The sequence below is a fragment of the Sardina pilchardus genome, chromosome 15 (assembly GCF_963854185.1).
Source record: "Sardina pilchardus chromosome 15, fSarPil1.1, whole genome shotgun sequence".
In the NCBI taxonomy this organism is placed as follows: domain Eukaryota; kingdom Metazoa; phylum Chordata; class Actinopteri; order Clupeiformes; family Clupeidae; genus Sardina; species Sardina pilchardus.
This window is the reverse complement of record NC_085008.1, coordinates 5,715,368-5,732,234: the sequence shown is the minus strand read 5'-3', so window position 1 is coordinate 5,732,234 and position 16,867 is coordinate 5,715,368. Positions and strand designations below refer to the sequence as shown.

Below are 16,867 nucleotides of genomic sequence, written 5' to 3'. Positions count from 1 at the left end.
AAACATACTGTACATGTGACAGCCTGCAAACTGCTGGGCCCACTGTCAACATTGTTTGTTTTGGGATGGACAAGGCTCACCATTTGAAACAAGCCCTGTGTGAAATGAGCCAGCACTGCAGGAGACATAAGCCAGCTGCAAAAGTATAAAAACAATGATCCAAAAAACCTAAGAGCCCTGGCCTTTATGAACACTCTCAGCCGTTGGAGACCAAACAGTCCGTTTTTCCAAACAGCGAAGCACAGCAGCTATGCAGATTGAAATTTGTATTTGGACTCAATCAGTGGACATAATAGTGCCTCCATGTTAGTTAGTTTCAGCTGGCCACAAACGATGGAGCATGAGGGGCATTGAGGAACACATCTGGATGTGAAAGATGTGTTACTGTAATCTCAAGCAATGACCCTGTTTAGGAGACAGATATGCATATTCATGATATGTCATAGACATTAAGATATCATGCTAATTTCAAAACATAAGTGACAACTGTAGTCCGGCATGCAGGATATTGTCACTTGCGACCCTGCAAGGCGAAACCAGTCGCTTTGGTAAAATTTACCAAATGAAGTTATTGTGCTCACATGAGCGGCCATAAACTAAGCTTTCCAATGATATGCATATCGAGTGTTGGGAAGGTTACTTTAGAAATGTAATGTGTTACAGTTACAAGTTACTCTGTTTAAAATGTAATAGTAGTGTAACTATTTGAATTACTTTTTCTGAGTAACGTAACTAATTACTTTTGATTACTTTTTGATTACTTTTCCGATTTTTTAATGATATATATAGTCCCCAAATCCATGCGAAGATTTCGGCCTTGGTCTACAGGCTGTCGAGCAGTTCTGTACAAGCGCACAAGGCAGCAAGGGCATTCAATGCATGAATTAGCATCAATTTTTTTCTGAGGATAATATAATGATAATCATAACACGTTTACAGGCAGGCATGTAGGCCTACGCTGATGGCGCTGTAGACGTGATAGAGCCTATCAGAAGGTCCAGTATCAAACTATGGCTGTGGAGGGAAACAGTTATTTTTACATACAATATTCTTTGCAAGGTTTTGCTGACAATATTGAGATGTAATTCAAATTGTAATTTTGAAACATTTCAAAAGTACCTGTAATTGAATTACAATTTTTTCTACAGTAACTGTAATATATTACTGTTACATTTATTTTGTAATTAAATTACGTAACTCAATTACATGTAATGCGTTACTCCCCAACACTGTGTATATCGAGGGTATTGCAAAAACTATCACTAAGATAACCACATTCAAAGCTCCCGTCACGACATACCAGAAGAGGAGAAAATCACCTCTTTAAACGGCGTGGATAACGGTAATGACTAATGTGTTGAATCTTAACCGAGTTTAAGAGTCAAAAGGTATGTTTTTCCGTGAAATTTGTTCATGATATGAAAGAGTAGACTGAAGACCGTATACTGTCAAATTAAGTGAAAACGTGAAATTCAACATTTTAGCCCGTATGTTTGTTTATTGTGAATTTTCTCAATACAGCATTAAGCACAAAGCGACTGGTTTTGCCTTGTAGGGTCACATTTAAAAGTAAAGTTGCAGCCCTCAACTGATGTTGATGTTGTCTGTTTTGGACTGATGCGCCACCCTCCACCTATCTACCTAATCACCAAGTCAGTAGTATTTTGGCATTTGGGTTGCCAGCTCTGCTCCACCAGCTGCCTGCAGCTACAAACGTGTCGGATAAAACAATTTTAATGCTATGAAACCCAAAAGACCTCGTTATGAATCCGAAATATGTCGTGACAATGTCCAAAATAAAACAAGGATTTGTATAGGAGATGCCTTGGAAAGATGGAGACGGCTGAAAACGGAGAAGAATTCGAAGATAGACGCCAATGTTGCTAATTCTCTCCTGTAAGATTCATATGTTTGGCTAACTTACTTATTGTAAATGGACATTTCAAATATTCATGACAGTCAGACAAAGTTCTGCATGTTTGTGTAAAGTTACGTTACATTAGCGTATATGGAGGAGGTGGGTCATCCATTTTAAAAGGTAAGGAATTGTTTGGGAAATAAAAACAGCGAGTCGTCATTGCTAACATTATCAGTACATTATCAGAGCCTGTTTCTCTGTCATTATGCTGAGATGCTGACGAAAACAACATTTTAGCGCTTGCCATTGGAAGCTCCTTGTAGCAGTCTACGTTCCTGCTGGATCTTGACTTGCAGCCTAGCTGGCAACCTCGAGTCAACGCTCTACAGTAATTTGAAAGCGACTGCAGTACCAGTTTGGCCACAATCTTACATACGGTTCCTTTAATCCACAGCCCCAGTAGGGGAAAGAGAGTGTTGCAATTCGATCCAATTGTCTGTCTGTCTGTCTATGTGTTGTCCACTGTATTGATCAGATTTATACAAGGTAGAGGGGTCATCATATCTTGGTCCAATCATCAGGACGCAGGATTTCTCCCCTTGCTTCAAATTGATATATCCTAATGTATGTCAGGTATAATAACTGAAAAAACCTCCTCCCCAATCTATCCCATACACTAAAGACCAAAGCTTAAGGTCGAAGGTTGAAATCTAATCACTGGGAAAACTATGACTCATTCTTATATATCCTAATGTATGTCAGGTAGAATAACTGAAATAACCTCCTCCCATACATTAAAGACCAAAGCTTAAGGTCAAAGGTTGAAATCTAATGACTGGGAAAACTATGGCTAATTTTTATTCACCGGTATTAGAAAGAATGCTTTGGTTCCTTCCAACTAAACCTCGCTCTGCTTCCTCATGAGAAAATGGTGAGAGATGAATTCTTTGCTCTATTATCTCAGATCTCTCACTTTGAAACAAGATAAAAACATATCTATTGCCAGTGGAAATGCTGATCAAACAATCACCAGGATGTAGGAGACACACAACACACATAGCTACAGTAAGTCTTTTCTGTTTTTCTATTTTCAGAGGGAAATGGGGGGTGTAAACATGTGTATGTCACAACCCAGAGCTTTGTCAATTATTTATCAATATAAAAAGTAATGATAGTATTTCCTGTATGATGTCCCTCTGACTAATCAGCATACTTCCTCTGATTCCTCCTCAACATGCTAATGCAGGTGCTGTTCTGGAATTCTGGAAACTGTCCTGTTGTACCTTAAACACGCTAACCTCGTGGAACTCACCATTGTGATTATCACAAACATAATAACTTTTTCTTGCAGCCAAGCGTCAAGAGCCTTGCAGACTGACACAGTTGAAAGTCTTACTTACTGTTGGACATCCTTGTAGAGAGAGCTTGGGTGGGGGGTGGTGGGGTGGAGCTTAGCTATTTACTCTATGCTCTTGCAGCTGATTTGATTCTCTATGGGCACTTACACCTGGAGAAGCACTCATTCCCTCTTCACTTTTTCTTGGTTTCATCTGGTCTGTCCTACTCTCACTGCTCTCCCTTTGTCTTATAGTTTCCAATGCAATCCAATCCAATTTCGCTGCTTGGTTCTTTAATAATTCTATGGCAGTGGGCCCTAAGTATTTTCAAAAATTGCCATTTTGCCATAAGTGGATTTGAACTTCAGGGGACAGCCTGCGGAACTCACAGCTCCTTTTGATACAGGAGACTGAGTGAGGAGCCAACATCTCTCTGACAAGGTAAATTCAGGCCTGTAGCCAGTTATGAGGTTTAAAATGGTAAATATTCACCTGAAAATCAAAAATCAGAAGTTGAAAACGTCTCCGTGGCAAGTACAAATTCTGTTCAAATGTGTAACATTTTAGCATTAGTATTGGTTGTGTGTGTATGTGTATGTGTATAAGTATGAGTATGAGTATGTGTCAGAGTGAGCATCCTGTAAAAAGACAGGTCACTCGTTAGCATACCTCAATGAAACCATTTCTAATTTACGCACGCTGTGCGCGTGTGATCATTCAGCATTGCGAGGGAGGGTACTTGAGGCTATCAGCAGCAGCACTTCCACAGCAGTTCGAATTTGCGCAATTTGGAAAGCAACACTGAGATGCCTTGTTTGTGAAATTGAAGGCATCATTCGGCAAAGGTTGTGGATTCGAGTCTTTTTTTTTGTTTTTGAAAAGTGGCAGAGTGATTCATGCAATATACGCGAAAACCTGGCATTTAGGCTACAGTATGACACGAAGAGGGAAGCCAAGCAGTTTAAATGGGACTCGTTCAAAGTGGATCTACATTCATAATCGAACCCTGTTAGTTATTATACTTAGCCTATAATAGTGTGTGCTGAGGTAAAAACAAAAGAAAACAGGACTTACACAGTGTGAATTTTAGTGCGATAATTCCGTTTTCTCTGCTTCGTGTACTGCCACTGTAAAGTCCCTGTTCTGAAATCACTTGAAGCTACAGCTTTTTTTATGCTATTAGGCTATTGCTTAACAAAATAGGCCTACAGTATGCGTTCAAGCAAACTGAAAAAAAAACCAGACTATTGAGACTATTGGAAAGCAAAATCTACATAAATCAGGAAAGAAAGACGACCAATTGATGAAGAAAACACTTGACGTCTGTGAGTGACGTGCGTGAATCTTCGGTTTTAGAAACTGTAGATCATCAATATTTTTGCACGACTTGACTTGTGACTTGCTTACCTTGAACAGTTGACTTGAAATACTTGACTTATATCAAGGATTCCACTTGATTGATTTTCACCACAGTGACTTGAGACTTTATGTTTAAGGCTTGAGATTTGTTTGTAACTTGCACATGCGTGACTACATTCGTTAAAATAGATGCTCATTATCTGTAAGAAATGTCCCAACCTGGTATAGGCCTGGAGTGAAGATAATTGTATTAAACATGTTAAATAGGCTTTGACTGCTCTGCCCATGTTAATATTGGGGTTCTTTTACATTACATAGACTATAGGATAAGTGTCATTTAGGAAAAAAATAGCCTACATTAATTAATAAATAAACTGGTTATCATGAATCTCTTTCATTTAGGTTTCTACATGGTTAAATAACCTTGAATTACATACTTCATATCCATAGGAATGAACTGTTCTATAATGTTTTTCAGGGAAGATTGACTGAGCATTATGCGCTATTTTAAACTTAAGGTTTTCTCTGGGTCACCTTGCCAGAGCAACAAGCAAATGCCACTAAAGAGGTGTTTATTCTGTTCTTGTTGAAGTCTTTCATATCAAACATGGCCTGATTATTATGGTCAAGTGCCATTGTAAAGGTGACGAGTTCTAACTTCATACTAGCAAGCGGTGAATACACTGCTATCCCCCCAGACAAACAAGCTGCACTGAGCAAGGCACACATCTCAAACATTTAAAAGAAAGTACATATGCATTTCACTCACACACACACGTGCACACATGCACGCACTAACACACACACACACACACACACACACACACACACACACACACACACACACTGTAAAATAGGGATGGTGGTGTATGTTTCTCTCTGCTCTGGCAAATGATGCATGGTGTATTTTTTCACAATTTGTGTTTTTCATATTTTCAGTTGAAGCACACATGAAGATATGTTTCTCGCAAATAGCAATTGGCCAACCATTAATGGAATGTTGCAACTTGTTTATTTTGCATCAGGTATAAGCCGGAACCGAAGGGCTGTTATATACCAAGGCTCTTTCAAAGAGGCTTATGATGGAAAGTTCAGTTGGCAGTGGTATGAAGAGGCCTGGCTTCTCCATTGCCGATTATGCTGTTTTTGCTGCCATGCTGGCCGTCTCACTGAGTGTCGGGCTCTACCAAGCCCTGAAGAAGGCCCCCCGTCAGACCAACGTGGACGACTTCTTCACAGGTGGAAGGGGCATGAGCGCGGTGCCGGTTGGGCTCTCGCTGTGCGCTAGCTTCATGTCAGCTGTCCAAGTGTTAGGCGTGCCGTCCGAGGCCTACCGGCATGGACTGAAGTTCCTCTACATGTGCGTTGGGCAAAGCATCAACTCCATCATCACTGCCCTCTTCTTCGTCCCTGTCCTCTACCGTCTCAAGATCACCAGCACCAATCAGGTTTGTTTCCATCTCGCCAGAAAAAAAACAACAACAAAAGAAACATGTGTAGCATTAAAGCATTAAAAATAGCCCCTCCAGAGAGACAGGTGCGGAGGGCATGTGTGAGAAAATTCCTCACAAATGTTTGCGGAGGTCTTTTATATCAAACATAGGGTCCGATTATCACCGCTGCAACAGGCGTAATGTGGAGGTGAAGAGTGACCAGTGACAAAGAGGCTCTTTCATGTGATGAAAATGTGGAGAAGTCCTACACATTCCTTGTGTTCTGACCATCTGTTCCTGTCACAGTATCTCCGACAGAGATTTGGCAGAGGCATGCAGCTGCTGGGGAGTGTGCAGTTTCTTATTGCGACAGTAAGACACTCTTGCCAAACAGCACACGTCTTCACACTTGCGTTACACATTAACATGACCCTCTAGAGAACAGGTTAATACACTTTATTGTATTGTATGTTTTATTATGTTTTAAGCTCCATAGTGAATTCATGGTAATCCACAGAGCGAGTTTTATGACAATGTGGTATAAAGGGATTACTTACAAGCAGAGATGGGCACAAATACATCAAAAATGATTTTGAGACGAACTACAAATGTTGGCTCACAAAACACTGATGTGAAAAAAAACTGTATTTAATAAAAATAAAGTAATTACTCATTTGAAAATACAAAAATACCCACACAATGTTGGTGCCATTCCAACTTTTAAAAGAAACAAACTACCCACCATCATTTTCTGTAACCAATGAAAGTACAACAAATTGGACAGATCAGCCTCCTCAATTGAACTATTTCCCTTTTTGTGCTGTAAATGCATTCCTATTGCCTGCAAGATCAGCATCATAGCCAGGGAGAAACAGAATAACATTCTGGAAGGTGTCCCGATATGTAAGGGATAACGGCCGACGAGGTGACCGGTTCGATGGAAATAATGGCTAGGTGGAGGTCTAGAACTCCGGCGACGTGCGAAGCACGGAGACGGAGTTACCTCCGCCGTGCCATTATTTCCATCGAACCGGTCGACCTCGAAGGCCGTTATCCCGCTTATCTCCCGTTTGTATTCATAACCTGTATATTTAGAACATACATTTATTCCACCGTTGCGTCCGTTAACATCGCTAAAACTGTCTTGACTGTGGGACTACTTTCCGCCACATATCAACTTTCTACTTGCAGGACAAAACTGCCGTCACTAGTTCTAAAATGGATGGTTGCTATGGCCAAAGGCCAGTCGTTAGTTCTAAATGGCTGGTTGCTACGGCCAAAAGCCAGTCGTTAGTTCTATCTCTACCGTTGTCAAGCGGCCATATCCCAGGATTCTGATTAACTTTAACTTTGAAAGATCGCTACTTTTATATCCTACATGACATCCAACTAGCTACAATCCACCTCCGTCATATGCTACAATGTTACTATGGTTCTGCACGTCTGTATTTCAGCTTGGATGCAACGTGACAGTTAATTTAAACTTCGCAACGAGTTTGGCGAATTAATATTCAAGTGTGCTACGGGAACTACTTCAAAGGTAGCAGGTTGAGGGAGATAAGTACGGGATAATGGACGACACGCCGTGCGGTTATTCAAAGTTAATGCACGTTCTAGACGGTGATACGGCCCGACGCGAAGATGTTCACCTCATGCAAGCATCATACAAATAGCCTACAAGAGTAAATGGAAAACTCATTCTCATCACTCATAATGTCACTCAAATCATTACTGTTGCTTTGTGAAGTATTTGTCATGCAAGCATCATGCATCATACTGTTGACGGTTTACATCTGACAACTTTGCACACAATTAGGCTACTATTCCAAACACTATCATGCCAATATGGCATTGCATAATAAAAAGGCTCAAATTATGTTCAAGCCTATACATGCAAATAAGCATACCTTTAAGCTATAGGTAGTAGCATTTGGCTGAATTCCGTTGAAGTAGGGTAGTCACACCATGAAGAGAGAAATAGATCATGTAAGATTCACCACGTCTGCAATTCTGTGAGCCAACAGTGTAGTTATTACTTATAGCCTACAAGAGATGTCAGAGGTCCAGCCCCACATTTTTTGCCAGATGTGACCACAATCTCCAACAGAACAATCCCAGGAGGTGTGACCTTGTAGCAAGACCCACACAATCTGAGTAAGTTTATCCATTGCCTTTTGAAACTATGTATACATAGTAGGCTAGTGGATTTCACAAGTATTACACTAGTATTGTCTGTAGTATGTATGTCTGTAGTAGTGTCTGTAGTATTGGCCGAAGTCTGTATTATTGGACGAAGTTACATACAGCAATAACATCAATTCAGTAAGGATGAAGAAACCTGAACACACACACACACACACACACACACACACACACACACACACACACACACACACACACACATACATATATATGACTGTAGCACCACAAGTGTGTTTACATACAGCAATAACATCAGTTCAGTAAAGATGAAGAAACCTGATATGTTTATTTATGTATTTTGTGTGTGTGTGTGTATTATATATATATATATATATATATATATATATATATATATATATATATATATATATATAATACACACACACACACACACACACACAGAGACATATGACTGTAGCACCACAAGTGTGTTTACATACAGCAATAACATCAGTTCAGTAAAGATGAAGAAACCTGATATGTTTATTTATGTATATATATATATATATATATATATAATACACACACACACACACACACACACACACACACACACACACACACACAGACATATGACTGTAGCACCACAAGTGTGTTTACATACAGCAATAACATCAGATCAGTAAAGATGAAGAAACCTGATGTTTATTTATGTATTGAGATATATATATATATATATATATATATATATATATATATAATCAGTTCAGTAAAGACGAATACACCTGATCTTTATGTTTATTTCTGTATTGCTACACATACATATATATATATATATATATATATAGAGAGAGAGAGAGAGAGAGAGAGAGAGAGAGAGAGAGAGAGAGAGAGAGAGAGAGAGAGAGAGAGAGAGAGAGAGAGATAACACACACACACACACACACACACGTGTATATATATATATATATATATATATATATATATATATAATACATATATATAAGAACCTGTGCTTCAGCTATGAGGGCCGAGGTTCGGTGAAATTGCGTCATCTGGTGGTCATACAATACACCCGCTTTTAGGCCCGAAGTGCAGGAGCACCGTCCTTCATTTGGCAGCGCGCTTTATTTGTTGTGTCATGCTGCCATCTAGTGGTCATGGAATATTTAACACCCATTTCTTACCGTTTTTTGAGCTGCGCCTTGACAATCTGCTTAAAGTCGTTTGGGTGATCCATGTGATAAATTGTGTTTTTTTTTTCATACTTCGTTACTTTATGAATGGTGGTGTATTCTTAAGGTACCATTTTGAATGTCATTACTCTGACATTGAAGAAATAACGGCTGCCATTTTTCGTGACCGAGGGTCAATGGGGAATTACATTGAACATGCGTCACGGGTGGAATGTTTTTGTTCTCCCTTAAGTTTCTCCACGTTGCGTCGATAAAATTTCGCAATTCTTGCTGTATTATGTCGGACAAATATGTAGGTTATTATCAAAGTGAAATGGTTACTATCATATGTCAGCGGCGTTTGTTTCAGCACATAGTTGACGTTTTCCTTCGAAATGGTCAGTCAGAATCAATGGGAGTCAATGGGGAACCGTAATACCTATGACAGCAGTGTACCAAGGAAGCTTGTGCCGGATGACATGACGGCGGTGTTGTCAAGCTGGCATATCCCAAGATTCTGATCAACGTTAACTTTGAAAGATTGCTATTTTTCTTAGCCTACTGCCACCTAACTAGCTAAATGACACCTCTGTCATATGCTAAACGTTACTATGATCTGAACGTCTGTATTTTACAGCTTGTATGTAACGTGACAGTGCATTTAAACTTCACAACAAGTTTGGCGAATTAATATTCAAGTGTAATACGGTCAAAAACAATGGAACTACTTCATAGCCGTGCGGTTATTCAAAGTTAATGCACACCCTTATAGAACGCAGAACAATGGGGAACTCAACCGAGCAGTGGAATAAATGGAATTAATGAACTTGAAAAAACTCCAGTCTGTTTTGCATTGGGGAGGCCTTTGCCTCCGTCTCCTCCGCCATCTCCGCATATCAAGACACCTCAGTGAATATTATCCCTTACATGAATCCTCATGTCAAATGGTTTTAATAATTTTGGCTCCCTCATTCCCTATTTTTTTTCAACTTCAGACGTGTCCAGAGGGGATTCTAAAGTTGGATGTAACACTCAAGTTGGTCACAATATAGCATACTCCTACAGGATAAAGGAAAAATGGGTTTACATGTCATGCTGTCCTTCACACAGTCGAGTTAACAGTAAACAGGAAGCAAACTGTTTGATTCGAAATTACCCATGCCATGAGTAAAAGTAGTTAATGGCATGAGTAAAAATGTATTAATCATAGTCCCCTTTTTTCCAGCTTCTCTACACAGGTGTTGTTATCTACGCACCTGCCCTTATTTTGAATCAAGGTAATAGACAGAATCAAGTCATGCAACATTGTTCAAAATGATGTGGGGAAAGTCTGACTCATTTTTTTTAAAAGAAAAGGATGTCTATTTCCTTTTCGAATGGTTAATAAATAACACCTATTTTTTATTGGTCAATGACAGGCTGATAACTCTTTTTTTGTTTCAGCCACTGGGTTAAACATGTGGGCTTCCCTGTTCTCTACTGGATTCGTCTGCACTGCCTACACCACCATAGTAAATCCACTCACAAGAATCACACGTGTATCACTTATGAAATATCACTGGATATGTCTCAGACTAATGTTTATGTTACTGTAATTCAGTTAGAATGAGGTGAGATGCGTTGCCTGTATCCTGACAGTAATGTATGTGCATCTAAAAATATATCTCAGAGAATATCATGGAAAAGTCAATTGACCTGCCCAGACAGAGAGATTAAAGGCTGAGGAAACCATAGTGTTTTGACTAAATTAGCTGATAAGAGCTCGTATCAGGTCAGTTGTATAATATATTTTTATTCAAATATTTTGATTCTAGATTTTCATCAAGATTAGAATAATCAAGACTAAAATGACAACAAAAAAGCTTGACATATTTCACTTCATGTATTTTGAATCTATGATTATACGAGAGTTTCAGTCTTAGAAATTACAGGAAAATTTAGACTTTTCCACGAAATTCAAATTTTTTAGATGCATCTACTGTAGCTTCTGGAAGGAGTTTCATGACAAGAGATAGAGGCAGTCAGGCCTGGATGCCATTGCTAAAGGCTCTTCGCCAGTCTGAAGATTGTATACACAATATGCAACCTTGTACTGTATGCAGGCAATACTGTGACAACAAGTGATTCATGCAGTTTGTTATGGGTGAACAGTCTCTATGATAGCGTGTTATCTGTCCACATTGTTGATATCTACATAGTTAGAGAAGTCACTGTTAGATAAACAAGCCATGCCATGTGCTATAATCTCTGGTGAATAGTTTTGTATCAGCACAAGTGCAATAATCTAATGGCGGTGTTTTATACAATAACATGTTAATTAAAATGTACTTCTATGAAACAGGGTGGGATGAAGGCAGTTATCTGGACAGATGTGTTCCAAATTGTGGTCATGCTGTCTGGTTTCATCGCCATCTTTATCCAGGGGACTATTCTTGTGGGAGGACCTGCCAAAGTGTTTGAGATTGCCAACAATGGCTCACGGCTCATCTTTAATGAGTAAGCTCTTTCGACTAACTTCACTTTAAACTTTTTTGAGTGTTTTCTACATTTTAGAGAAAAGAGTAGGGTTTCCTCCATCCACAGTCATAGCAAATGGGATGACGTGTGTTTATTTGTGTCACCCAAACTTACAGCTGTGAGTATACATTTGAATCATTAATAAGACTAAAGACACGAGAGTGAGCGTATCAACAAAGTGAGGGTTGACCCAATCAAAGCGATTTGAATATGTTCGATACACACAAACTGTACCACCTTAAATTAAATGAGTTGCCATGCTACCAGTAAAGACATGTATACAGTAATTTGCAGGTACCTTAAAGAAAATGGCTAATAGTGTGTTCTTTTAAGTTTTGATGTAGACCCACGGAAGCGCTACACCATCTGGAGTTTCTTGGTTGGGGGTACACTGGTGTGGCTCTCCATGTATGGAGTGAACCAAGCACAGGTGCAGCGCTATATCTCATGCAAAAGTGAACGGGAAGCACAATGGTATGTCTTAAGCACTATGAGGTCATATCACTGACCTGTTAAATGATTTAAATGACCAATTACAACTCATGTTATTAAAAGGACTTTTCTATAATGGCTGCATCACTTCTCCTGCATCTTGCATGTTTCTTCGTCTGTGTCTGCAGGGCCTTGTTCGTCAACCAGCTGGGCCTGTGGTTGGTGGTGGGTACTGCTGCCCTTTGTGGAATTACCATGTTTGCTCTCTATTCAACCTGTGACCCTCTGGAAGCTGGTCACATATCCACACCTGATCAGGTAATCAATCTAATGATGGTTATTCTAATTAATATCTCCAGGATACATGATAGCGAGATTGATTATTGGCATAAGAGAATATTATTATTGATTTATAAACTTCATCACCATGTTTGCCTGCATCATGCAACCAGTTGACAGATCTGGGACGGTGTAGCCTATGTGTATTATCCCTATCATAATCAAGTCATGGATGCTCTTTTCTGTTTTGGAACAGTACATGCCCTATTTAGTCCTGGATATTTTTAGAGACCTTCCTGGCTTTCCTGGCCTCTTCTTAGCATGTGCATACAGCGGGACACTCAGGTATTTGCCTAATCCATGCATGCATCACATAGACAGGTCCATCACATGATGTTGGCAGTACAGTACATCGTAAGGATGTTGCTTGCTTTCATTTCCCTTAGTACTGTCTCAACCAGCATAAATGCCATGGCTGCTGTGACTATGGAGGACTTGCTGAAGTCACGTTTGGCCAACACATCCCAGAGAGGACTGGTTTTGATCTCCAAGGCATTGTGTGGGTTTGCTTTGAGCCTCTGTCATCAAAACACACATGTTGTAAATGCTTTAAGCTTGTAATACGATAAAATGTCCAGTGTCACATGAGCCATCTTAATATTGTTTGTTTTCAGTTAAATAAACGTTCATCGTTGCGTGTTGCAGCTCTATTCTATGGCCTTGCCTGCATCACTGTTGCTGCACTTTCTTCTCTACTTGAATGGGGAGTTCTTCAGGTATGTTAGTTCGTTCTCATGAAGATTAATATTTGCGCCTTGTATATTTGCCTTCAAGTTTGCCTGCAGCTTTGTATATCGAGAGCATTTGTAAATAATTTCTTTCTCTTCTTGATCCCTGTCTTCACTTTTATTCTATTCTGCTGTAGGGGTCTTTTACCATCATGGGGGTGGTCAGTGGTCCCCTACTCGGTGCATTTATACTGGGAATGTTTGTACCAGCAACAAACAGGACAGTGAGTATCCGCTGACTGAAACCCATTGACACCCCAAGGTTTTCTGCTAAATACACAGTTCAAACCTGATTTGATGTGTTTGTTAACACACAAAGCTGGGCCTCCATCATGTTTTCTCCAAATGTACTCCTACTTTCACTTAATGCCCCTGTGATGCTTTACACAGGGAGTATTTGCTGGTGTAGCTGTGGGATTCGGCATTTCTGTATGGCTTGCAATTGGATCTACTCTTTATCCCCCTACACCACAAATGATGGGAGTTCTGCCAGCCTCCGCAGAACACTGTTTGTCCATTAATACAACAGACAATAACAGCCTGACAGGAGGCATTTACTACACCAGGCCACCACTCTACTCTGAACCTTATGGGTAAGGCACCAGAGCAAGCAACAGCACAGTGAGTCGAGGTACCGACTGTCATACAATCTGGATATAACAGCAGCGCATGATAGTCAAAAAAAAGATATTCAGTCCAAAATTGATTACAAAATAGGTCCATATATCTTCCAAATCGGCTCTTTATTTCTTCAAGAAGGCTCTGTTAATTTATTTTTTTCCCCTTCAAAATAACATTAGTTTAAAGAACTTCAAAGAAGGTCATATAGCCTAAGGATATTAGGTTATGTGTGCAAATTCAATCTGTGTGTCTGTTCACAGTTCTGGAGGTGTGCACGACTTCTATTCAATGTCCTACCTATATTTTGGGGCCTTGGCAACAACTGTTGTTGTTTTGGTTGGAGTTGCAGTTAGCTACGCAACAGGTGAGGTCACACTGCCATAGAGGAGGATATAAACTATAAGCACTATGAGAACTCTCACTTTGGTCTTAGACATACTGTAGCACTGATCATAAATCCAACATAACATTGCCTACAAGTTTATTGCGAAGAATTCTAATCTTGGTAATTTGTTACATTTCACAGGGCCAACCAAAAGGAATACCATCAGTCCAGGGTTACTCTTTTGGGATCTAGAGAATAAGACCATTGAGGTAAATATCATATAATAACCCAGTAGCTATCTCCTCTATACTGAGATCATATGAACAGTGATAATATAGTCACCTACAAATAAAGAAGTGCTTTTACTTTTACTACAGTAATTTTAGATTCTGTTATGGATGACATTTATAAAGAATATAGGGCAGAATAGCAGGCCAAAGGTTGTCAGTGTCACATCACAGACTAGAGAGTAATCAACACTGCATAATTCCCCTACTGTACTAAATTTAAAAACTATCATTTTGATTTCACCACAGGCCAAAATGATCATTCAGACTCCTCAGATTACTCACCTCAGACCTATTGATGGCTTGAAGGTTGATGAAGAGGCGTTCCTTTGAAGGGCAGTCCTAATCATTTTGAAGATTTAAATGTTTATTATAGCACTCTTTCAAATGTTTGACTTTGTATTTCAAAATGTTGACTTAGTAGGCCTATACGTCAACATTTTATTGAAATTTGAGATGCAAAATATTGATTTTGTATCTTAACATTTTCACTTTACATCTCAAAATTCTGACTGATCAAAATCTTGGCTTAGATCTATCTAAGAATTTTTACTTTTGTGGTTTTGCGGTTTGTGGTTGTCTTTTTAAAGTGGTGGCAATAACAAGCTTCCATAAAAATCTCATGCAACAAGAGGACATATTTTTATTAACGGTCCTAATACTCTTCACTAGATTTTGTTGGTTAAGTTACTAAATGTTATGTTGTTACTTTTGTACAGTATGTACAGTAGGCTGTATTTCATGAAGTCATTGTGCATACTTTATTTGTTACATGAATGTTTATTTTTGTGAGAACAAAAAATAAAGATACTATCTTTCACTGCAGATGCTGCATTACTGCCTGGTGTGTTCATGTTCACTAAACACTTAAAAAAATAACTTTATGTCTTACAAGCTCACAAATGTCACTATTCATTTACTATTTCACCTCTGTTGAGTGACCTGTCATGTTTTGGAAACTAAAAGCCATATCTACAATCACAATACAAGGGCCTTCTGCATTTTCTTCCAAAAGTATCAACTTTCATCAACTGATATTTCAAATTACTACAAACTGTCATGATTGAGAGGAGTTCACTTGTCAGCTTGCAAGTGTGGGATGATTTGCAGACACTGACAAGGAACATAAGTTCTTCAGGGTTCAAAATTGATGAAGCAGATATTTATTCTGTGAATAGAACTTCATCTTGTCCCTGTGACCAGGTGACAGGCTCATGCTAAAACTGAAACAAACTACACACAAGTCAAGTTGTGTTGATACAATTTGATGATCAGTCAGTTTCATAGTATGATAGGCCTACTGCTGTGCTTACTAATAGCAGTTCTTACAGGACCAAGGTATCAGGATTAATGCCATTCTTTTGCCAATGTCATTATCAAATTATATAAAGTTGTGACGAAATTAAAACAGGAGGACAGTGAAATAGAGTTCAATATTTTTTTTTTATCAAACTATTCTTACTCTCTCTCTGCCTCTGTGTGTGTGTGCTTATCCTCAGGCTTCCTCCATCTCCATCTCAGAGCCTTCAAATCATTTTGTCTTTGAAGCCACTGAATTTCTCCTCAGACTCAGGACTCGTTTCGATGCAGCCTCATTTGACCTGAGTTACTTTAGAGGCAAGAGGTGTTTACACAGACAGTTTTCTTCTTCGCATATGCCTTGCAGAAGAGCTTGATGTCTGTGTCAGGGTCAGTCTTGCTAGATTTGATGGGCCCTAGCTTGATTAATGCCTTTTTAAACCTTTGTCCCAGCATGGCCAGTGTTTCGTATGGTCCAAGTTCAGTGGTCTCAGGAATGTTAATAACTTCCTTTGGCTCAAACTTGGGTTTAATTGGTGGAAGTGGTTCATAAAACACTTGTTCCTGTCTTTCCCTGTCAGATCTGAGGAACACACTGATGTCTAGACAGGGTGAGTTGCCCCAGTCTGGAAGCATCCTGATTTGTCCCAACCCTGCTTAGGCACTGGGTGGTGAATGGGAAATGCCTGCTCTGCCTGCAGGTGTTGCTCACTGTGGGTCTTTTTTGGCCTTCCTCTGTTTCCTCCTTTGGACAGTGGGAGGATTCTTTGGAACTGTCAACAGAGTCATTCTTCGGAACTTACGCTTTGATTCCATCATCATTCCATTTAGGATATTTAACCTGTCCCTTGTAATAAATAAATTTAACATTGATTTTCAGTTTTTTGATCTCAGTCTAATTCTATACCATAGATATTTCAATTTACGAGTGTCCAACAAATAGCAGATGTCAAAACAGTGATGTCTTCTCAAAATGCTGAATACAGTTGTGTGCTCATGCGGCTGGGAAGTGGGA

The 16,867-nt window shown here is 39.4% G+C and overlaps 1 protein-coding gene across 1 annotated transcript; it reads left to right on the top strand.

Moving 5' to 3' along the window:
- Window positions 1-3,513: 3,513 nt before the first annotated feature.
- On the top strand, window positions 3,514-15,368 carry slc5a5 (solute carrier family 5 member 5). The gene is made up of 16 exons (XM_062556077.1): window positions 3,514-3,636; window positions 5,580-6,002; window positions 6,294-6,359; window positions 10,530-10,581; window positions 10,748-10,815; window positions 11,646-11,800; window positions 12,155-12,295; window positions 12,442-12,571; window positions 12,789-12,877; window positions 12,979-13,091; window positions 13,238-13,308; window positions 13,458-13,544; window positions 13,711-13,913; window positions 14,202-14,305; window positions 14,468-14,535; window positions 14,803-15,368. Exons 2-16 carry the CDS (start codon window positions 5,634-5,636, stop codon window positions 14,884-14,886), a joined length of 1,800 nt encoding a protein of 599 aa, XP_062412061.1. The 5' UTR covers window positions 3,514-3,636; window positions 5,580-5,633; the 3' UTR covers window positions 14,887-15,368.
- Window positions 15,369-16,867: the final 1,499 nt, after the last annotated feature.

Coding starts and splice junctions, on each gene's coding strand:
- slc5a5 (XM_062556077.1), top strand. CDS start 5,634: ATGATGGAAAGTTCAGTTGGCAGTGGTATGAAGAGGCCTGGCTTCTCC. Junction 6,360..10,529: donor TGCAGTTTCTTATTGCGACA/GTAAGACACTCT, acceptor CCTTTTTTCCAG/CTTCTCTACACAGGTGTTGT. Junction 12,296..12,441: donor AGTGAACGGGAAGCACAATG/GTATGTCTTAAG, acceptor CTGTGTCTGCAG/GGCCTTGTTCGTCAACCAGC.